The sequence below is a fragment of the Pyrus communis genome, chromosome 6, assembly GCF_963583255.1.
Source record: "Pyrus communis chromosome 6, drPyrComm1.1, whole genome shotgun sequence".
NCBI classification, from domain to species: Eukaryota; Viridiplantae; Streptophyta; class Magnoliopsida; order Rosales; family Rosaceae; genus Pyrus; species Pyrus communis.
In genome coordinates, this window is record NC_084808.1 from 24,527,466 (window position 1) to 24,550,792 (window position 23,327).

General features: G+C 40.0%; 5 protein-coding genes across 5 annotated transcripts; 3 read left to right on the plus strand and 2 right to left on the minus strand.

Moving 5' to 3' along the window:
* Positions 1-565: 565 nt before the first annotated feature.
* Positions 566-1,105, plus strand: LOC137736289 (uncharacterized). The gene has a single exon (XM_068475582.1). It carries the CDS (start codon positions 566-568, stop codon positions 1,103-1,105), a length of 540 nt encoding a protein of 179 aa, XP_068331683.1.
* A 3,900-nt stretch (positions 1,106-5,005) lies between these two features.
* Positions 5,006-9,393, minus strand: LOC137738216 (proline-rich receptor-like protein kinase PERK12). Its single transcript, XM_068477850.1, has 9 exons — positions 9,031-9,393; positions 7,867-8,879; positions 7,062-7,520; positions 6,870-6,956; positions 6,550-6,620; positions 6,351-6,427; positions 6,106-6,253; positions 5,836-5,997; positions 5,006-5,738 (listed from the first exon to the last, which is right to left on the minus strand). Coding segments are annotated over exons 1-9 (2,322 nt in total). The 5' UTR covers positions 9,033-9,393; the 3' UTR covers positions 5,006-5,435.
* Positions 9,394-12,919: 3,526 nt separating this feature from the next.
* LOC137736290 (uncharacterized) lies at positions 12,920-13,432 on the minus strand. The gene has a single exon (XM_068475583.1). The coding sequence runs from the start codon at positions 13,430-13,432 to the stop codon at positions 12,920-12,922; it is 513 nt and encodes a 170-aa protein (XP_068331684.1).
* Positions 13,433-15,343: 1,911 nt separating this feature from the next.
* Positions 15,344-16,944, plus strand: LOC137738186 (probable inactive poly [ADP-ribose] polymerase SRO2). Its single transcript, XM_068477815.1, has 4 exons — positions 15,344-15,974; positions 16,116-16,360; positions 16,458-16,609; positions 16,705-16,944. The coding sequence occupies exons 1-4, from the start codon at positions 15,487-15,489 to the stop codon at positions 16,816-16,818; spliced, it is 999 nt and encodes a 332-aa protein (XP_068333916.1). The 5' UTR covers positions 15,344-15,486; the 3' UTR covers positions 16,819-16,944.
* A 2,637-nt stretch (positions 16,945-19,581) lies between these two features.
* LOC137736291 (probable inactive poly [ADP-ribose] polymerase SRO2) lies at positions 19,582-20,219 on the plus strand. Its single transcript, XM_068475584.1, has 3 exons — positions 19,582-19,738; positions 19,864-20,006; positions 20,100-20,219. The coding sequence occupies exons 1-3, from the start codon at positions 19,582-19,584 to the stop codon at positions 20,217-20,219; spliced, it is 420 nt and encodes a 139-aa protein (XP_068331685.1).
* Positions 20,220-23,327: the final 3,108 nt, after the last annotated feature.

Sequence of the window (23,327 nt, forward strand, 5' to 3'; positions counted from 1 at the left end):
CAAAGGCTGAGATGGATAGGTGCTCAATTGATTCCAATCATATGCACAATTATGCAATCGCCTAGCAAACAAATGCTGCTTTTTTCTCCCTCAAGGGGGCCTTTTGAGAACACTAATCCACTGTCCAAAGGCTCCAAAATCTTGCTTTCTCTCCATACAAAGCAAATCTCTTGCAGCTTCTTCTTCCACATTAAAGAGATCAACAAGGAATATCTTTACTTGTCTCTTTATTAAAGAAAGTTATTTTCCTCCTTTCTTGAACACGAATACCAAACATTTGAATCCCATTGTTCTTTTTTTGTCGAAATTTGAATCCCATTGTTTAAGTAACGTTATTTAATCGCATAAAACTGACTACGTTGCTGCCATGCTCTCATATAAATGCTAATGTGAATATTAATATTCACATACTAATGTTCTTGCTTGATCCACGGGTAAACCCAATTCTCTCCCTTGGTCTTCACTCAAAGAACAAAGATCTACAAGGACTTACTACTAATTACCCCCTAAATCCCATATCCTCTGTTTTACTCCAATCCAGTCCTATCCTATCCAGACCATCATCATGTCCTCCTTGCAGCCTCAGCAGCAGCAGCAGCCTGTTGGCCCTGTTCTTGTTTACCCTAACGATGTCAATGGACAGCCTTCATCTTCCCACCATTCAAATGGATCATTCGGGACTGTTTTCATCGTGCTGGCCGTTATAATCGTCATCTCTGCCATCGCTTGCTTTCTCGGAAGGCTCTGCAATCGCCGCCACAACAGCTCAAAACCCCATAAGCAACCGCAACATAACTTTCGTCCCAAGAAAGAAGCTGGCCCTGCAGGTGGCGGTGGTGGAGACCATCGCGTGGAGTTTGGGAGAGCTCCCAGCTTTCGAGCAGGCCCGAAAGTAGCAGACGTCGAATTTGGATTCAATAAGAAAAACCCGAAAGGGAACAGCAGCAGCAGAGGAGAGGGCCGAGGATACATGAATCATCACCACAACAAACCACACCATAACGGAAATGGTGAAATGAATCGTCACATGAAAGGTGAAATGAAGCAGCATCCTGGCGGCGAGCATCATGTTGGAATGGGAGATCCGAGCCAGCGGATGAAATGATGATCGGATTAGTAACTTGTTGTAGCTGGATTGGCTTTCCTTTCAAAATTAATCCTCCTGTTTCCTCTGTTCTTCCATGTTTTTTTTTTTTTTTTTTTTTTTTCTTTTATTTTTAGTTAGTTTCCAACTCTGGAACTTCAAGTATTATTATAGGTAATGATAAAAGGTTTGTGGCAATTTTACTAGTGTACTAAATTATGGAATTGGATGATCTTCAATTACAAAGGGCTAAAACCTTGATCAATGATCGATACTCTATACATAGAAGAAAAAGAAAATAAGTTTTCCCATGAAAATGAAAATGAAAGACGCTGATCTGTACATGAATTAGTTACATCATGTAACTATTGTATTAAAAAAATGCAGCGGGCTTATTCTAAAGAGGGGGACTTGTATGAAACAGGGACGGAAAGGTAGTTGTGTTTCAAACCAATCATTCGACGTTAATTGAGAAACTTAAAACACTCATAGTCATGTTACTAATCCATAATGCCACAGTTGCATTGCGTAGGTTGTAGGTAAGTCCTTCTCCATTTTCGGATGTCCACCCTAACAAAATGGGAGAAAGAAGGCAGCATTTGCTTGATTTCAAAAGGGGAAAATCAGAGTTCCTCCAGTTTTGTCCGAAAATGTCCAACCGTGGTATGCATAGTTTTCAATTTATCATCGCACCTAACTGAGCTTTCACTTCTAACTTGCACACTAGATATGTAAGAAGAAAAAAAATTCAATGAAAATAAATAAATAAAATTGAAAATGATATGATCGTTACTCCTCTACCGATTGTCCTCAAGATCTGTCACTATCAAGGTAGCGATTTCTCCTGGTACCAATAGTTAGTATCATACCGATCCCTCATTTTCATTTTTTTTTTTTTTAATTTCAACGCTACATTGAGGCACATTCAATAATGGAATTGTCTTAAAAAATCAAATAGTGTTGAATAAATTTTTTTTGCTTTTATGATATTTTTTTTAGGCATTCTCGAAAGTGAGCTTATCAAAAATTTTGTTTTCAACTAATCACTCTTGAATCAAACATAGTCCTATACATTCGTGTAAAATATTCAATCAACTCGACCGTTCTATTTGGTGACAATATAAACATTCACGAAATGTGGTACTCACACCACTTGTTCATTCTTGATTGCTCATTCTTCATGATTTTGAAGCGAGTCCACTCCTACTACAGATAAACATTATCTTTATTCACATCCTGGGCTTGACTCCAACCACGTTCTCACAGTTCTATCTTTATTCACATCCTGGGCTTGACTCCAAGCACGTTCTCACGGTTTTGTTTAAGAACTCACAAGCAACTTTCCAGGGATCACCCTACTCCTACTACATGATAGACATTATCTTTATTCACATCATGTTGGAATGGGAGATCCGAGCCAGCGGATGAAATGATGATCGAATTAGTAACTTGTTGTAGCTGGATAGGCTTTCCTTTCAAAATTAATCCTCCTGTTTCCTCTGTTCTTCTATGTTTTTTTTTTCTTTTCTTTTCTTTTCTTTTATTTTTAGTTAGTTTCCAACTCTGGAACTTCAAGTATTATTATAGGTAATGATAAAAGGGTTGTGGCAATTTTACTAGTGTACTAAATTATGGAATTGGATGATCTTCAATTACAAAGGGCTAAAACCTTGATCAATGATCGATACTCTATACATAGAAGAAAAAGAAAATAAGTTCTCCCATGAAAATGAAAATGAAAGACGCTGATCTGTACATGAATTAGTAACATCACGTAACTATTGTATTAAAAAAATGCAGCGGGCTTATTCTAAAGAGGGGGACTTGTATGAAACAGGGACGGAAAGGTAGTTGTGTTTCAAACCAACCATTCGACGTTAGTTAAGAAACTTAAAACACACGTCGTCATGTTACTAATCCATAATGCCACGGTTGCATTGCGTAGGTTGTAGGTAAGTCCTTCTCCATTTTCGGATGTCCACCCTAACAAAATGGGAGAAAGAAGGCAGCATTTGCTTGATTTCAGAAGAGGAAAATCAGAGTTCCTCCAGTTTTGTCCGAAAATGTCCAACCGTGGTATGCATGGTTTTCAATTTATCATCGCACCTAACTGAGCTTTCACTTCTAACTTACACACTAGATATGTAAGAAGAAAAAAAATTCAATGAAAATAAATAAATAAAATTGAAAATGATATGAGGCACATTCAATAATGGAATTGTCTTAAAAAATCAAATAGTGTTGAATAAATTTTTTTTGCTTTTATGATATTTTTTTTAGGCATTCTCGAAAGTGAGCTTATCAAAAATTTTGTTTTCAACTAATCACCCTTGAATCAAACATAGTCCTATACATTCGTATAAAATATTCGATCAACTCGACCATTCTATTTGGTGACAATATAAACATTCATGAAATGTGGTACTCACACCACTTGTTCATTCTTGATTGCTCATTCTTCATGATTTTGAAGCGAGTCCACTCCTACTATAGATAGACATTATCTTTATTCACATCTTGGGCTTGACTCCAAGCACGTTCTCACAGTTTTGTTTAAGAACTCACAAGCAACTTTCCAGGGGTCACCCTACTCTCCAAGCACGTTCTCACAGTTTTGTTTAAGAACTCACAAGCAACTTTCTAGGGGTCACCCTACTCCTACTACATGATAGACATTATCTTTATTCACATCCTGGGCTTGACTCCAACCACGTTCTCACGGTTCTATTCACATCCTGGGCTTGACTCCAAGCACGTTCTCACGATTTTAATCTTTATTCACATCATGGGCTTGACTCCAACCACGTTCTCACGGTTCTATCTTTATTCACATCCTAAGCTTGACTCCAAGCACGTTCTCACGATTTTGTTTAAGAACTCACAAGCAACTTCCCAGGGGGTCATCCATCCTGGGATTGCTCTAGCCCAAACTCGTTTAACTTCGGAGTTCCTACGGAACCCGAAGCTAGTGAGCTCCCAAAAGGCCTCATGCTAGGTAAAGATGAGAATTGTATATATAAGGCATAGAGGATCCACTTCCCTAAGCAATGTGGGATGTTACAACATAAATTAATTGTAAAACAAAATTTAATCAATTCCAAATTATATTATTTCTCCCATAACAATTAAAAATAATTCCACGTTAACTTCCTCCAAATAATTCCACGTAATTAGAACCCCCTACTCCCTGTCGACTCTCTCGACCGTCGGCGACCTCTCTTCACGTACACTTTCCCTTCCCGTAATCGACGGTACACAGGTCGCACTCCCATTAGCCTTCCCCAACTCGAAACACTCTACGAAGCCGCTATTTTCCCAATACCCACGTGTCTTTGGTGCAAATGGAAGCGAACCAGATCGGCAAAAGAGAGTGCTTGATTAAGCTGCTTTCTGAGCAGAACCAAGGCGGGTTTGCAAGGTTGATGGAGAATATGGATTCCTTAGGACTTCAAGTTGTTGATGCCAATGTCACGACACTCTATGGAACTGTTTTATACATTCTCAACGTTGAGGTAAGATTCCGATAAAAGAAGATTCATCTTGTATCTGAACCATTGATAAGAAATCATCTCATATCGATAGCGAGTAAGAACAATTTATTTTGCCCACTTTTCTTACATATGCATTGCACTGTGTTCGTCCACAGCCAAACAAAGACACTCAGCCAAAGAAATTGAGAGAGTTTAATCCAGCTAACAAGGGGTACAAATCAGACAGTTTAATCTGATAGATTATCGCTGATTTTGGAAAATCGAAGGTTTCATCCAAGAACATCTAAACAGCTCCTTTAGACATGTCAAAAGTACGGAAGATTTTTTTCCTTTCATTTATCATCGTAAATATGCAAGTTTTGGAGGCTCACACGACAGTTTTTTCTGGGTCTAATGAAGTACAATTACAGTTAAATATTCTGCCAATGATTGCATCGTCGATTAATACATAGATCCCAAAAGCGTGTAAATGAAAAAATTAGGCACATTTAATTGAAATCTTATTGTTCTACCTGTACTATCAATACAGATTCTTCATATTAATGACTAAAAAAAAAGTAGCACGAGTAAACTTTACGAGCTCTTCCCTGCTGCTAATGCTTCGAGGGAACTAGAGAATAGAGCGACCTTCAACGAAGAAAAATGGAGAAGAAAAAGAAGCAGCAGCTTAACTTACACACTAATATGTCATATTAAGTCAAGAAATCAGTTTTTCTTTTCTTTTTATAACGAACAGTCTCTTCTGTCGCCCGCTCCCTTGCCAAACTCTCTGTGTGGAGCACCATGAGTTAACAATGTCACGATGATGAGTGTGTAGACATTCAGAAATTAATTCACAATTACTTCGCCACTCCTTCTAATTAGAACCGTCTGCCTTGATTCCCACTGATTATCTGCTCACCACCACGCGTGGTAAAAGCTCGAGTTTCTGATTCATCGCTTGAAGCATCCGGGCGAGTCCATAAACTTTGGGGTCCTGATACCTCTCTGGAAGTGAAATCTGCACTGGACATCTCTGAGCTGCCTCCGCTGCCTAATGCCATCCTTCTGAATCTCATAATGTCCTTATTGTACTGACCAGAGTCATATACAGTACTCTGCCCAACTTTCACTCCGTTCGTTAGATCACTTAATTCACCTTCACAGTCCAATGCTCTCACCACCTGAAAATATATATGAACCAATAAGTCTGCATAGTTATTCCAATAAATTGTCATCATTGTTCTGTTTAAGTTCTTCTCTCTGTTTATTAGTATTCACCTGCGCCATTCGTGGTCGTTTTGGAGCAGAGTGACGCACGCAAGCAGCAGCTGCCTCGATCATTCTGAACATTTCACCCTCCACATAATGCTTCTCAAGCCGAGGATCTACTAATTTGCTCAAGTCGCCAGTTTCAAGGGCTTGAATTAGAAGGGGACGAGCCTGAGAAATTTTAGACAGAAATTATTGAATGTGAAAACAAAAGTGGACTTGTAAAACCAGTGACACGCTGCATTGTGACATATTAGCAAAGGCGGAAGATGTTCATACCCATTCAACCAAACTCTCATCCCCTAAAGGTCGAGAAGAATCAACGGGTTTCCGCCCGGTTACAAGCTCTAGAAGCACAACTCCAAACGAAAACACATCTGATCTGTCTGTCAATTTGCCACTGTTAGCATACTCAGGTGCCATGTACCTGAAACCAAATTGAACAAAAATGCCACAAATGTCATAGATAAGCAATTCGGTCGTCAGGCAGTAGTTCCAAAGGAGTTTACAAGGTCTTTGCTTACCCAAATGTTCCCATGACTCGAGTGGATACGTGAGTATTGGTGCCGTCTGTAAGTTTGGCAAGCCCAAAGTCTGCAACCTGTGTACGAAGAAATTCAAGAATTAGAAACTAGAGCCTCAATGTCAGAAACACAAAATCATGGGATAGCCGTAGCATCAGAAGGAATCAGTACAACATGAATTGAACAGGTATAGACATGCCTGTGCTTCAAAGGCATCATCCAGCAGAATGTTTGCCGATTTAATGTCTCTGTGAATAATCTTTGGATGGCCTATAAACATATATACAAGGAGAATAGATAGAATCAGATAATTCGACAGAAAGCGCTGACAATAGCTACTGAGGGAGTGAGCAAAAGGCCTATAAGTGGCTGATGAGGTGCGTAAAAGGCAAATCTGTAGCTAATGGCGTTATTGCCATTGATATGTCTTTTAACCCCACTCCATTATGTACGACTAATGTCAGTGACTATTATCGGATCTCATAACACAAAGTCACAAAGATGTATATAGGTACGTACAGTCTTCGTGTAAATACGCCAAGCCTTTTGCAGACCCCAAAGCAATCTTGAGTCTCTTGGTCCATTCCAACACCGGCATTCCGGCACCTGAATAACAAATCAACAATTTGAAGTACAATAACAAGTAGCTGAATATTGAGAAGTACAACTAAGAACATCAAAAGAAGAGGTTAATTAGATTAGATCACCTACCATGCAAATGGTGCTCAAGAGTTTTATTGGGAACAAATTCATAGATAAGCAATCTTTGCTGTTCAGAGATGCAGTATCCCACCAAAGAGACCAAGTAACGATGGTGCACGCGACTAATAATCTCAACTTCAGCCCTGAATTCCTTCTCTCCCTGCCCGCTACCAGCCTTGAGCTGCTTGACTGCCACAATTCTTCCGTCCGGCATCCAACCCTTGTACACACATCCGAAACCACCCTCACCGATAACGTTTTGACGTGAAAATCTATTCGTTATCTCCATCAACTCTTCGTAGGTGAAATGAACCTTGGTAGCAGCAATAAGACCGGAATCTCCAGAACTGGGCGGATTACCTTGGTAGCTGTTTTCATAGGAGGAAGGTCCGGGCGGTCCACTCGAATAGAAGCTTTCTGTTGGACCAGAAGTTGCGGAACTCTGTTGCTGCGCATGATAATATCCACCTGCATCACATACAAAGCTCAATTATTGAGCTCATAAGTACACTTTATATTATGTTTATGTTAGACCACCACCGCTACAACAAAAACTGACATAACTAATGCGGTATTAGCCAGTATAATACGATCTTTATAATGTCATTACAGAATAAGAATAAGGTGCATAAATGCTTATCATTGACTATGATACTACATAAGCCAATGATAAGCATTATAGCCACCTCATTCTATGCAACTAACATTAGTGGCTATTGTCAATTTTTCTTTGACATGCGCGTAAATTTTAAAAGTTCAAGTTGTTAATTAGGATATGAGTCAACAATGTATACAATCAGCGGACAATCTTTACCTGGAGTTGATAAGTTACCGCCATGGGGACCGGGAGTGGGAGGCATGTAATTTGGAGGGTATGGTTGGGCCTGCTTCTTTCTCTTCCTTACAAACACAACAATGAGGGCTACCAAGGCAATGATGAAAACTCCAGCTACCGTCAAGCCCACAACAGTGCCTGTATGTCTACTACTACCCCCTGAGTCGCCTGTAACCTGACTTCTCGTTGAGGGAGGGGAGAGGGTGGGGGTGGAATTAGCAGGGCGAGGGACAGGCTGAGTTGTAGTAGCTCCTGAACCCGGAACCGCTGGAGCGCTAGGCACTGTAGGAGGAGATGGGGCGGTGGGGTTGGTTGTAGTTGTAGCTGGAGGTGGAGAGGATGGAGGGGACTGAGAGACACTGGGTGAGGATGGGGAGCCTTTATCATCTTGTGATGAATCAGTTGTTGGTGATGTAGATGATGAACTGTCGCCGGAGGATGGTTTGGGAGTATTGCCATCAGTACTACTAGGAGGAGGTGGTGAAGCTGGAGGAGAAGGTGGTGATGATCCGGATGTTGGTTTGTCTTTTGATGATGATGGTGGTGGTGAACGACGAGGAGGAGAAGGTGATTTTGGTGGTGATGATGAAGGCGGTGGTGAAGATGGGGGTGGAGAAGACGGAGATGGTGATGATGGTGGAGGTGATGATGGCGGCGGAGATGCTGGTGGCGGCGAAGGATTGGGGGATGGTGAAGATTTTGGGGCAGGTGAGTCTGATTTTGGAGGCGGAGGGTCTGATTTCGGAGGGGGCGCTTGTGATGGCGGAGGTGGCGATGGTATGTTTGAGTCATGGGGTGGTGAGTTTGACGGTGTTGATTTGTCCTCGGTACTCTCGTGGGGTGGCGATGGTGTGTTTGAGTCATGGGGTGGTGAATCTGGGCCAGGAGGATGAGAGTCATGCTCATTTGATTCCGACATAATTCTCCTTCCTTTAACCGGTAACCACTCTTGCTTTCCCTTTCTATCAAAGTTTCCTCCTTCCCAATATTCCCTGTGATTAATTGGTTTAATAAAAGATTAATTAACGAAGCCCCTTTCATCCAATCCAATGAAATTAACCAATAATCCTACGTAATCCGGGCAAGGGTTTCAAACAATACTAAAAAAATATGAAGGAAAAAAAAAGCAACAAGAACCTGTACATGCAATAATTCAACTTTTACGTTGGATAGGTTTGCATGGAGGCAGCAGCAGCAGCAGCTACGTACAAACTTCACGTACGTACAGACAGCCGGTATTCCGTCTGCATGCAAGCGACCATGCACGTACGTACGTAGAAGCAAAAACCTAGCTCCTTATCGAAGAAATTAATCACGCGATCGAGCTCGCGTTTGGTCGCGCTCGAGGAAGAGATGGGAATTCCAGAGATTATACAGACGAAGGGGGTGGTTGTGTGAGAAGTGAAAATCATTCAAGGCCACCCACACCACCACCAAATGCCACCCAAAACAACAAAATTAAAAATAAAGAAATGATTTAGAAAAAAAAAACATAAAACAATCCCGAAAAATTCTCCCTTTGTTTTTCTTATTAAGGTTTTGTTTGTGTTTTGATTATATCTCTAAATATTGGTTGCTGTTATTATGGGTTGGTTAAAACCCAACTGTCGCTGTCTCTTATTTTTGAGGCGTTGCTCCTCCTTGAATGTCGGGTTACCGCGCAACCTAAACGGGATGGTGGGTAATGCTTTTGTGTCACCCCCAAGTCGTGCCAGTCGGATCGAGCAGGACCCGTATCGGGGTCGTGGTGGTGAATGTGTTTGTTGCCACACCCGCCCGTCGTCTCCGTCTAGATGGGGCCAATATGACGAGCTGGCAGTTTCTTTAAGGATTATTCCTTCAATAATTGTTAGAAAAGTAGTTAATATATTACTTTTTTTTTTTAGGAAAGATGGTGTTTTTTCTTCTTCGTTTTGCTAAGTGAGGAAAGATAATGTTGTTACTAGGATTGCAGTTGTGAATGGTTACTATCCAAAGAACCACCTACGCTAACAACTCAATCTGTAAACTAGCTACACATTCAAATATATACATATATGCATGCATGCAAAAATGAAAAATCTAGGGCCCTTTCCGATTTGAGGGTCCTGTGCAATGGTACCACTGGCACTGAATCTAGACTTGTCTAATTATTAGATGGTGCATTCATTATATTTAATTAAAAGTTTGTTCAACATTCACGATTAGTATTAAATCAGTCCATGCATAGTTTTAAGTCATGGTTATGTATGATCATTAATAAGGTTAACCTATTCATGGAAGGTTGTTCCATGCCTAGACTATTTAAAACCCTTATTCACGTACAGAAAAGGATCATTTAGAACTTGAGAATTACTTTTAAACTTGGTTTATTGAAGAGTGTTTTCTTCCTATCCCTAAACTCTTATCTCTTCAGTAGATTCCTTAGGCATTCTCCAACTTTGGGCTAAAACCCAAATTTCCCCTCCTGCACCCCCCCTCCCCACCAAAAAAAAACCCAACCTAAGTGCTAAATAAAACCTAAAACCTAAAACTCAAAAAAGGGCCAAATACCAACCCATTTTTAGGCCAGAAATCAAAATGGGGCCCACCGGTGCGAGTGAAAAGTGGGATGTGAAGCCCAGATGCCATTGCCCACTTGCCCAACGTGCAGCACACGCCAAGGCTGATCCTAGCAGGACCCTACCTACGTGGGCATGTCCCCCGTGTGTCGGTCCAAATTCAAACTGGTTGAGTAGCCTAACAGCTATTTTTCTGATCCAATGGCCAAATTTAATTGGACCGTTGGATTCATGTTCAATTTTTTATATATATATTTACATATTTATTGAATCCAACGGTTTAGATCAAATATAATCAAATCTAACAGCCCAAATTTAAATCCAACGGCTAAAATAATTTAAAAAAAATTATTTAACTCAAAATTCACCCAAAAACTCTATAAATACATATGTATTTGTTCAAACATCCACACAAAACCACTTTTCACCTACAATTCTTCCAATTTTTCTTTCTACCATTTCTTCTCATTTCCAAATTTTTCAAGATGGCAAAAGAGCGTATTAGAGGTCATAATTGGACCTTTGAGGAAGATATTGTTTTATGTTTGGCATGGGTTTCCATTAACGAAGATGGTGCCGTTAGCACGAATCAAAACAAAAAGGTTTTATGGGGTACAATCGTTGATAAGTTCCGTGAAAACTCCAACGCCGGCCGAAGGGAAGGTGGTGGTGTTTATGATCGGTGGAAGGTTATCAACAAAGCATGCACTTTGTGGAATGGAAGCTTGGAGAGAGCCACAGTTGACATGACTAGTGGAAAAAAGCTTCTAAAAAATTGTAAGTTTCTTTGTTGATATGTTATTTGTCATGTACATAATAGTATTTTTCAACTAATATTTTTACGTATTTGATGCATAGGGTGACAAAGCAATGACAATTTACAAGACAAAAACTAGACCAAAAAATCAAGCTTTTAAGTTGCATCATGCTTGGAACGTCTTCAAGGATTGTCCGAGGTGGGGAACCGATGCGGACCAATAATGGGCAAGATTATTTCATAATGAAGCCCCGCCCCCAAATGATTTTAATAAAGGTGTCGAACAATTGACCTCTAACTTCTTGTTTTGCAAGGCCCCTAGGAAGAGATAAACAAAAGGAAGCAAAGGGAAAAGGGAAGTCCCAAGATCCCATTAGTGAACAAATTGCCACCGGATTTGCAAGATTGATTGAAAGTTATAGCTCTCGGGATAGGGAAGGGCCCGAATGCGTGTGGCTATGACGCAGCTAGGGGATAGAAAGCAAGAGAGGTTCTAAATAAATTTCATGACGGAGGACCTCAACAAATACACTCCGGAGAGGAAGAAGTACTTACGTGGTAAGTAAAGGGAAACTTTTCATAGGGATGCCAGAAGGAGAATATTTCAAGATGATAATTCATCTCAAGGCTATATCCCAAATCCACTACCAAGTCCATCACCAAATCAAGATGGTGGATATCATTATTAAGTTTATATAGTTTATGAATTTTCGATTGTATTAAGTTTATGTAGTTTATTAATTATCGTTTTTTTTTATTTAGTTTATGTGGTTTATGTGGTTTATTAATTATCCTTTGTATTAAGCTTATGTGGTTTATTAAATGTCGTTTGTATTAAGTTTATGACTTATTAATTATTGTTTCATTAATCTAGATGTCTTTAATAATTATTGTACTTATTGTCAATTGAGTCTGCAGAGCATCCATTAATTATTGTACAATAGATGCCTTCAATAATTCAAACGGCCTTCAATAATTTGACAATGTACTAGTGAAAAGACTTGTCACAAGAAGATAATTCAATTTATTAATAGAAAATACCAACATAGTACCTGCAAAATTATTACATAACATAACACATTATTACACTTAAGATTATCCATCATCAATGTTCTCCTTCTCGGCGCCATATATGCTCAACCAAATCCTTGCAGAGTGTGTCATGACCTTGAGGAGCTTGAATTCTATTTAAACATCTCATATACTCAATGAGTGTGACCCTATCCTGTCGGGTCTTGTATGTGGTTGCAGGGAGATATTCAACATCTCTTGTCATAGCACTAACATATATTGGTTGGTCATCATCCACATCTTCATCATAATCTTCCTCAATTTCGACATATTCATCTTCCACAATCATGTTATGCAAAATTATGCATGTCATCATGATTGAATGGAGGTCTTCGGTATGCCAAAGTCATGCAACCCATCTAACAATGGCCTATCGAGTTTGTAGGATCCCGAACGCTCTCTCCACATCATTCATGTAAGACTCTTGTCTTTATGAAAATAATTTCTTCTTTGCACTATCGGGATGAGAATAAATTTTCACAAAGGTAGACCAGCTAGGATAAATACCATCAGTTAAGTAGTAACCTAGCTCATGCATATTACCATTTATTTTGTACCTCCATTCCGGTGCCCATCCATTGACAACATCATCGAATAGAGGAGAAGACCAAAGAACGTTGATATCGTTGTTTGATCCAGAAGAGTCAAAGAATGCATGCTAGATCTATGTGTCGTAAAACGCCACAGCTTCGAGCACGATGGTTGGCTTGTTGTGACGGCCCTTGAATTGGCCAGCCCAAGCAGTAGGATAATTCTTCCACTCCCAATGCATACAAGCGAGACTTCCTATCATGCCAGGGAAGCCTCTCTTTTCTGCCTTACGTAGAAGCTGCTTTAAGTCTTTATGATTTGGCTTGCGGAGGTACGTGGCTCCATAGATGGCTTCAATTGCCTTACAGAAGCGCTTCAAGTTCTCAATAGCAGTATTCTCCGTAAGTCGGCAATACTCATCAGTTGAGTCTGCAGAGCACCCATTAGCTAGCATCTGAAATACAGATGTAAGCTTCTTATGAGGTGATAGGCTTTGTCGGCCTACGACATCTATCTTTCTTGCAAAGTAGTGGTGATGACGGACAACTGCGTTCAAGATGCTTTCAAAAAGCTCTCTCCTTATCTGAAACCGCCTCTGAAAATCATGAGAAGAATATCTCGGACGTTCGATGAAATAATCTTTCATCATCCGATCATGACACTCTTTTTTATCACGCTGCACAAATGAACACACCGTGATAGAACCACGATGGCTAGATCTGGCATGATGCTAATATTGAATAAGCGAGTTTGCAAATTCGGCTTTTTGTACATTCATTTCTACATCGGCAGTTGCATGGCTTGCTTGGTATTGTGTCATCTGCATTGTCAAGCTACGCCTTCTTCTATTACCTATTGATGAGATATTGATGATTTTAGGAAACAAAAACACTTTGAAAGTTGGAAGATTGGTGAATATAGAGGATTATTGAAGGTTTAAATGTTGTGTGATGGTTTGATATTCAACATGTGTTTATATAGAGGATGATTCAAGGTTTCAATTTCATGTGTGTAGGTTTGTGTTTCATGTGTTTCATGTGTTTTGTATGTATGTTGGTATGTTTTTTGCGTGTGTCATGTGTTTCACATGTGTTCTGTGTGTGCTTCATCTTTATCATGTGTTTTGTATGTGCTTCACATGTATTTTGTATGTCCTTCACATGTGTTCTATGTGTCTTATGTGTTTCGTGTATTTTGTGTTTATACATCTCTATCACGATTTTCATATTCTTCCATAGTGTTTCGTGAGTTTCATGTATCGATTTAGTGATTTTTTAATATTTATCGGAATTTAAATATTTTTATATTAAAATGTTCATAAAATTAATTTACGACAGTCTACATAATATTTTTTTTTAAAGTTAATTTAAGAAAAAAAATTAGCCCAAATTCATTCTTTAATAATCTGAGGCTAAAATTTTAGGCTAGAAGGGTTGGAGCAGAAAAGCTGTTTCTAGGCTAAAAATTTTAGGTTTTAGGCCAAGGGTTGGAGATGGTCTTAGAGTGATGAGTTGTATTTGAGTGTTCGCATATAGTTTCTCTTTGATCTCCATTATCCGGTGTCAATTTATACTCCCTTAAGATCGGCTCTGTTATAGGCATATTGCCAAGTAGAACACTGGGCAAATTTGGGGAAGATGGTATCTAGCAATCTAAATGTGAATCATGTCGCAACACTTAAACACTGTTGTAAAGATTATGAAAAACTCTTAAGACCCAACTACATCCGACATTAATTGTTAGCAGGTGATTTTCTTTTATAATTTGATAGTTGATGTGTTCTTACTACCATTAACAATTTGACCTCTAAAACACTGCACTACATAAGCGATTTAACAAGAATTTTTAAAATTCAATTCAATCAGGGAGTCCTTTTACCTCAAATAGCACAAAAATACCATATGCAATTTAAAACCTTTGTCGCTTGGAACCAAATAAAAGATGAAGACACGTCACGTGCACACGACAATACATATACTGTAATTGAGGTACCCACGTGCGCCGAATTCGAACAACTCCACAAGCCCACGTCTCAATTGGACCATGGACCCACCCATAAATAATGGATGTCCAGGGCCCAATCGAATTTAATTCATCATTTATTTGTTTATTTTATTAAATATTTCCTTACACAATTAGGAAGCCAAATTCCAAATCTGAGCAGGAAAACTTGCTTCGAAAGTAAAGCGGACGACAAAAGCCACGTCTTGCATGACTTGCGCTAAATTCGAGAAATTATCGAAATTACCAAACCACCCTCCCACCAATCCCCCCCCATATTCCTAAAATACCCCTTCAACGGCACGCACAACGGTCACTTCTATGGCGGCATACACAATCTGCAGAGGGGCAAAATAGACAACACATAAAGTTCAAAATTCTTATTTCCCAAGGGTTACGAAAAGTTCCCACCGCCTCAGGGTCCGAGACTATTTATACACAGCGGCACGGCAACTCCGCCAGTCCGCCGTAAATCAAAACTCTAAACCGCCACAAATCTCCTATTAATATCTCGAAGATTAAATCTTTCCTGATCTCTTTGGTGCCGGATTCTGAGATCTTGAACCGTTTCTTGCTTCTTTGATTTATGAATTTTTTTTTAAATTTTTGTATGCAGAGTTGTTTGTAGTTATTTGTCTTTCGATTTGTCTTCCGATTTCTCGCTGATTCGATCGCTTAATTTGTAAGTTTGTAGCAGCGATGTCGACCGATCAGTTTGAATTCGAAGACCAAATATCGATAACTATTGATAATGACGAAGAAATTTTGGATTCCGGGTCTGATTGCGGCGATTCGAACGCCGCCGTATCGGATCGGTTTGGTGTTTTCACCCGGAGCGGGATGATACGGGTGGACGACGAGAGTTTCGAGCACGAGATCATCAAGAAGAGCTTTGTTTCGGGCATGGGATTGGCCGGGAGGGACACGAATATTGTGGCGGTGCACAAGAACTTGAGCTCCGATCCGACCAGGAAGGCGAGGTTTGAGTCGTTCAAGATTTTCTCTCAGGCGGTGGCAAGTAAGTGCGGTGGCAACGCCAATGTTAAGTACGCTTGGTATGGCGGATCGAAGGAGGAGCTTTGTGATGTTTTGGTCCATGGTTTCAGTCGGTGCAGAGAGCCTGTCCCAAATGAAGTGTCCTACGGTGTCGGTGTTCATATGATTCCTGCCAAATTTACATGTGATGGGTACTTTTTTTTATTTTCAGGGGATTTTAATTTGTACCCCAACCCTTGTTTCTGTTTGATCTTTAAGAAATTCACATCTTTAAAATCGAAACCTTTCATTTTTTATCGAAAAATTAATGGATTGTATTGACATTTGTGTAGAGCATTGTCATCGGCTGTGGATGAAAGTGGGCTGAAGCACATCTTGCTGTGCCGTGTGATATTGGGGAAGGCGGAAATGGTGGCGCTGCGCTCAAAGCAATCGCAACCGAGCTGCAAGGAGGTGGACACTGGAGTGGATAATCTGGTAAATCCGAGAAGATATGTTGTTTGGAGTGCTATCATGAACTCTCATATTTATCCTTGCTATGTGGTCAGCTTCAAGGCTCCTAACACTCTCCCTAATGGTTAGTAGCTCAGGTTTTGTATGAACAGTTGTTTCAGGTGTTTGGTGGAGATTTTGGGTTTTCGAAATGAGATTTAACTCTGGTTTTGTATGAACAGTTGTTTCAGGTGTTCCAACTGCGCAGCAGAGTGCTTTGAGGCAACCCCCCACATCACCATGGATGAGCTTCCCTGCTCTGATGTCCATTCTCTCGAAGTTCTTGCCTCCTCAGAAAATGCAATCGATTGTTGCTTGTCACAACGAATTCAGAGTAAGTTTTATAGCATTTTCTGTTTCTCATGTTTAATCTTCATCAATCATGACAACATGATCACTTCATTTCGAACTTTTCGATTGATTTTGCAGGCAAACAAGGTAACGCGCCCGCAGCTGATACAGAGGGTGAGGCAGATTGCCGGTGACAGGCTGTTGATCGGAGTGATCAAATCTGTCAAGAGGCAGATTGGTGCCAGGGCGTAACCTTACTTTCGCATACACCGCTTTTTGCTTGTCACAACCAAAGGTTTCTGTTTGCTTCTCCATTGTATCAATTCCCATTGATTTGCAGTGTAACGAAATCAAAATCGAAATCGAAATATACAAATTGGTTCTCAAAAATGGTGGTTTCTGTTTGTTTCTTCATATGTAGCTGTGACCGACTTTGAATTGGCAATATGCGAAGAGGGTGCAACTTGGGTTTACTATTCAGCAGTGTGAATGATAAAGTGGCCGTTTTTGTGTTTAACTTTGCCGCCTTTGGCCGACTGAGAATATTAACCAATTGCTTGATCAGCAAGCATCCTATCAATTAAAAAAAATAAAATGAGAAATTCTTTGCCTTTCACAAGAAGAATGAAGAACTGAGGGTAAAAAGTAAAAAGTAAAAACCAATTAAGAACTGAAGATTAGTTTACAAATGATTTTTATAATTACAATGATGTAAGCCCTCGTAATTTTAGTGTGTCGGTGGAAATTAGATTGCCAATATACACAGTGAAGTTTTTCTCCCTAACAAGCATGGCCGTCGTCAGCTTGTCATGATATGTTTGGTCAAGTACTATAACGAGCGAAACCCTCATTTTGTGTTGCTAAGACATGTGCCTAAACAAATGTAAATCCTCTCCTGCTGTGCAAAAGAAACAAAACGAACATCAATTTAAACGATGATTAGGGTTTTAAACATCTTCGCATGTTGTTATTATTGAAATTAGAAAACACCGATTTTATCCCACAACTAACAAGAAAACATCCAATCCCCTATTCTGCAGATTTGCTGTTAAGGCTTCAGTATTGGAAAAGCATATTAACAGAGGGTGCGCGTTAACAACCAGGAGAAGTCTGGTAATGGGTACAAACCTTGGCATTCTTCGTTCTTTGCATCAGCAACTCCTCAAGAAATTAGTACAAATCATATGTGAACGTGTTCTTACCGGTAAGAGCACTTTCATTAGTAGAGCTGAACATTTACAAGTATTTTTACCAGTAACAACCTTTGTAAATTTTCAGCTTAATCAGTGAACGTGTTCTTACCGGTAAGAACTCTTCATATATAATTGCCTATGTTGAAGTAATTTCCAAACAAATAATTTAAGGCTCTGGGGTCTACTCTTTCCTAGATCTTTTTTTTACATGCATTTTGCCAACACTTTGCCTACTATTTCGGAATAATTTAGAAGCAAGGCTAGTGTCGGGGCTAATATCGATGTTTTGGCGTCCCACGATGTGAGGGTTAACATGTCAAAGTGTTAGAAAAATGTATGGCATGACACACTAGCCCTCTCATCGTGGCACGCCAAAACATCAATGTTGGCCCCGACATGACAAGCACCGAGAATTGTCGGCAGAATGCATGTCATGACATGCCATGCATTATGTCGACAATTCGCCACGCTTGTAATAGCATGCCACGATGCGAGGGTTAGTGTGTCAAGATAAGTCAAAGCTACGCTAACACTCGTATCGTGGAATGCCAGCATTTTGCCAACACTTTGCCTACTATTTCGAAATAATTTAGATGTTGTCAATGCATGTCATGGCATCTTAATCCCATAACATTCCAATCGCATGCCAAGCACGCCAAATGTTGGCAAAATGCATGCCAACAACAATGTTTTGGCATGCCATGATGCGAGGGTTAGTGTGTCAAAGTGTTAGAAAAATGCATGGCATGACACTCTAACCCTCGTATCGTGGCACGCCAAAACATTGTTGTTGGCCCTAACATGACAAGCGTCGCGAATTGTCGACAAAATGCATGTCATGACACGCCATGCATTCTATCGACAATTCGCGACGCTTGTTATGGCGAGCCACGATGAGAAGGTTAGCGTGTCAAGACAAGTCATGGCTTGTCAAGACATGTGGCATGTCATCGCATACCAACAATAATGTTTTGGCGTGCCATGATGCGAGGGTTAGTGTGTTAAAGTGTAAGAAAAATGCATGGCATGACACGCTAACTCTCGCATCCTGGCATGCCAAAACATTGTTGTTGGCCTCAACATGACAAGCATCACGAATTGTCGGCAAAATGCATGTCATGACACACCATGCATTATATCGACAATTTGCGATGCTTGTTCTAGCGTGCCACAATGGAAGGGTAGTTAATGTGTCAAGACATGTCATGCCTTGCATTCTAGCACAACTCGTGAGACTGGTTATGACATGCATTTTTCTAACACTTTGCCTACTATTTCGGAATAATTTAAAAAAATATATATATCTACGAAAGAGGAGACCTCAGGGCTGAAATTATTCTTTTGGAAATTAGTACAAAATAGGACGCTAGTTATCATATATGAACGTGTTCTTACCGGTGATGACACATTCACTTATTGAGCTAAAAATTTAGACGTGTTCTTATCGGTAAGAACGCTTGTAAATTTTTAGCTCTAAAAAATGAACGTGTTCTTACCGGTAAGAACACGTCTAAATTTTCAGGTCTAAAAAATGAACGTAAGAACACGTGTAAATGTTTAGCTCTACTAATGAATGTGTTATTACCGGTAAGAACACGTTCATACATGACTAGCGCCCTGTTTTGTACTAATTTCTTGAAGAGTTGTGGATACAGAGAAAGAAGAATGCCAAGGTTCGACATCTTTAAAAGCGAAACGTTTCATCTTTATCGAAAAATTGGTGGATTGTATTGAACATTTGTGTAGGGCATTGTCATCGGCTGTGGATGGAAGTGGGCGGAAGCACAACTTGCTGTGCCGTGTGATATTGGGGAAGGCGGAAATGGTGTCGCCGGGCTCAAAGCAATCGCAACCGAGCTGCAAGGAGGTGGACAATCTGGTCAATCCGAGAAGATATGTTGTTTGGAGTGCTATCGTGAACTCTCACATTTATCCTTGCTATGTGATCGCTTTCAAGGCTCCTAGCACTCTCCCTAATGGTTAGTAGCTCAATTCGAAATTCGAACTGGTAATTTGGTTTGTGTTCTTTGCTTGGTTGTTTGGTGGAGATTTCAGGTTTTCCAAATGAGATTTAACTCTGGTTTTGTATGTTCAGTTGTTTCAGGTGTTCCAACTATGCAGCAGAGTGCTTTGAGACCACCCCCAATATCTCCCTGGATGACCTTCCCTGCTCTGATGTCCATTCTCTCGAAGTTCTTGCCTCCTCAGAAAATGCAGTTGCTTGTTGCTTGTCACAACGAATTCAGAGTAAGTTTTATGGCATTTTCTGTTTCTCATGTTTAATCTTCATCAATCATGACAATATGATCACCTTATATGCGTGTTTGATTGATTTTGCAGGCAAACAAGGTAACGCGTGCGCAGCTGATACACAGGGTGAGGCAGATTGCCGGTGACAGGCTGTTGATTGGAGTGATCAAATCTGTCAAGAGGCAGATTGGTGCCAGGGCAGATGCATAACGTTGTTTGGTGAGCAACCCTTCGGGCTTTACTTTCGGATACACAGATTTAGTTACGATTTAGACAGTGTCACGGAAAGGTGTTTGCTTCTTCATTGCATCAATTATCGTTGATTTTCTCTTTAATGAATCAAAACTCGAAATCAAAATCGAAATCGAAGTATACAGATTGGTTCTCAAAAATGGTGGTTTCTGGTTGTTTCTTCATATGTAGCAGTGACCGACTTTGAATTGGCAATATGTGAAGAAAGTACAACTTGGGTTTCTATTCAGCAGTGTGAATGACAAAGTGGCCCTTTTTTGTTGACTTTTGTCGGCTTTGACCGGCTGAGTTGCTTGATCAGCAAGTATACTAACCCCCTCTAGGGTTTATGGCCCAAGCTTTTCACTTGTGGAACCTTTCTTTATTATATATTAATTCTATAATTTAAAGTCGGCTTTTAAATATTAATTTCAAGTCGACTTTTAGATCCTATCAATTAAAATAAATAAAATGAGAAATCCGTTGCCTTCCACAGGAAGAAAGAGAAGGGAGATGAGGGTAAAAAGTAAAAAAACAACTAAGAACTGAAGATTACTTTACAAATAAGTTTCCATAATTACAATGACGTAAGTCCTCACAAATTTAGCATCACCGTAAAAATTATATTGCCGATATGCACCATGAAGTTTCTGTCGTCAGCTCATGTCGTGAGATGTTTGGTCAAAGGCCTATAACGAGCGAAACTCTCATTTTGTGTTGCGGAGACATGCGCCTAGAACAAATGTAAATCCTCTTGAATGTGAAAAGAAGGCCTGACTACTCCTTCTCCTAATCAGCCAAAGCACTTAATCGTTTCTCCAGCTGGGCAAAAGAAACAAACTAAGATCAATTTAAACGATGATTAAGGCTTTAAACATCTTCGCGCTGTTATTATTGAAATTTGAAAACACCGATTTATCAAAGTAATGGAAAAGCATATTAACAGAGGGTGTGTGTTAACAACCAGGAGAAGTCCGGTAACGGGTACAAACCTTGGCATCCTTCGTTCTCCGTATCCGCAACACTTCGACAAGTTTGTCAATTCTGATAAGAGCATCAAAAGGCTTTCGAAATAAGATTAGATTATTGAATGGAGCATGCTTCTTGGAAACAATAGACGAAATCTCGCACACCTTTGTGGAATACTAATCACATGGGATTCTAAGACTCCTCTGTTGCAGAAGCCGTACACATGAGATTCAATGTGAACCTTTTGCATGGTGTGTTTCTGCAAAATACAATGGAGTGCAGGAATAATGGAAGCGGATGTACCAATTACAGAAGGGATAGTGAAGCCGTTCAAAGTGTCCTGAAGGGAAACATCATTAAGAATTCATGACAGAAGTGCCATTGCTTCATCAATATCCCCAAAACAAAGTAAGTTAAAAGCTCTCTAGATGCGTACTAAAACATTAATTTTTCCTCAATCATGTGCTGGTCGATTGTTAAAATAACTCATGCTCCATGAGAACTTATGACACTGAATGTTATAGACCAGCATACCTTAGGACTGGAATATGGGAAACGGAGCATGACCATGAGCAAGTTCTAGTGCTGTTAGCCCAAACGACCAGATGTCTGCTCTGTTTGGATACGAATAACAGACCCCGCCAGGATTTGAATGTGTGGAATTTTTCAGGTCGACGGGCCAAGGGCCCTCTCTAACACCAATATTATCCCTACTTCACCACCTGTCCAATCTTTAGATGTGGGATTTGATCACAAAAGATCTCGATATTAGTTAGAGTGAGGTAATTCTATTTAAATTACTTTCTCTTTGGCCCTCTAGCCGATGTGGGATAACTGGAGATTCCAACAGAATGAAAAGTAAACGTTAGAGAAAGCTCAAAGAAATGAAATTCGAATTCATCAAATATACACATCAATAAGTATTCTTGCATGACAAACTCCGTGTTTCAGCAAATCCGCCAATAAACTCAAAACTCCGTCAAGGTTTCTCTCTGTGATTCCTCCTCACTCACTCAGTCTATGACTCACCCGCTTTGGTGCAATCAAAATATATTAGTGAACGACACTTTATATTTGAATCAGTCAGAGTCAAAGAGATTATTACCAGAGGAGGATCTTTGTTTATCATAGTGTAAATTACTAAATTGTAACAACCCGTTTGGGGGTATTTTCTTTTAAAAATGATTTTTGAGTCTTAAATGGTGTGCCCAAGGGAGCCCACCCTTGATTTGTCCCCCGGTTCCTTTCCCCTTTTTTTTCTTTTTCTGATTTTTATAACTCTCTCTCTCCTCTCTTCTCTTCCCGTAACCTCATCTTTCTCTCCCTCTTCTTCTTCTCTCTTTCTTTTTCTCGTGTGACTCCCGAACCTCTCTCTCCCTCTGTGATCTCTCCCTCTTTCTCATGTTTGTCACTCACATAAGCAACAACCCCAAACCAACACCACTGGACATAGGAACTTTGGGAAAACTCAAGCAAACCTTCATGGAACCCTAACAGTGACGGCGTCACTGTTCATCATCTTCTTCGACGTGTTTCGTGTTTTTTCGACATTGGTAAACTTCTAGAAACCCTTGGGGTTGTGTTTAAGGGTTAGATCAAGGGTTGTTTTAAGTGTTGTATATGTGTGAATTGTAGAAAATAGCTTGGAGTAGCTTTTCCAAATTTTCCGACGAGCACCACCCATTTCGAGGCAATTTTCGGCCAAACCACAGTGAGTTTGCCAGCTTGCAAGGTATCAATCTCTTCATCTCGCTAAGTACTACGACTTTCCTTTTTAGATCACCCAATTTCGTTGAGTATCAAAGAAGTTATGGGTGTTTGAAATTTGCCTAGAAACCTACCAAAACCTTGTCCTGAAAATGGGTCAACCCAACCCATTAATCCAAGTCTAACCCAATTACCCAAGCCCAAGTTTGAAATCCAAACCTAGGCCTTTAGGTCCGATGACTAAGCCCAAACCCTTTAAGACCCAACCCAGTTTCCTTTTATTTAATTTTTCTTTATTTTTATTTTCAAACCCAAAACCCTTTTAGTTGGACCAAGCTTTCAAGCCCAATACCCTTTAAACCCTAAACCCTATTGGACCCAAACCCTTTAGGCCCAACCCGGATCCAACCT

Excerpts from the sequence above, each read along its gene's own strand:
- LOC137736289 (XM_068475582.1), top strand. The coding sequence starts at position 566 with ATGTCCTCCTTGCAGCCTCAGCAGCAGCAGCAGCCTGTTGGCCCTGTT.
- LOC137738216 (XM_068477850.1), bottom strand. Across the intron at positions 6,957-7,061 it reads TCTTGAGCACCATTTGCATG|GTGCCGGAATGCCGGTGTTG; the intron begins GTAGGTGATCTA and ends TTTGTTATTCAG. Across the intron at positions 6,254-6,350 it reads CGAGTCATGGGAACATTTGG|GTACATGGCACCTGAGTATG; the intron begins GTAAGCAAAGAC and ends ATTTGGTTTCAG.
- LOC137736290 (XM_068475583.1), bottom strand. The coding sequence starts at position 13,432 with ATGAAAGATTATTTCATCGAACGTCCGAGATATTCTTCTCATGATTTT.
- LOC137738186 (XM_068477815.1), top strand. The coding sequence starts at position 15,487 with ATGTCGACCGATCAGTTTGAATTCGAAGACCAAATATCGATAACTATT. Across the intron at positions 16,361-16,457 it reads TCCTAACACTCTCCCTAATG|TTGTTTCAGGTGTTCCAACT; the intron begins GTTAGTAGCTCA and ends TTGTATGAACAG. Across the intron at positions 16,610-16,704 it reads CTTGTCACAACGAATTCAGA|GCAAACAAGGTAACGCGCCC; the intron begins GTAAGTTTTATA and ends TTGATTTTGCAG.
- LOC137736291 (XM_068475584.1), top strand. The coding sequence starts at position 19,582 with ATGGTGTCGCCGGGCTCAAAGCAATCGCAACCGAGCTGCAAGGAGGTG. Across the intron at positions 19,739-19,863 it reads TCCTAGCACTCTCCCTAATG|GTGTTCCAACTATGCAGCAG; the intron begins GTTAGTAGCTCA and ends CAGTTGTTTCAG. Across the intron at positions 20,007-20,099 it reads CTTGTCACAACGAATTCAGA|GCAAACAAGGTAACGCGTGC; the intron begins GTAAGTTTTATG and ends TTGATTTTGCAG.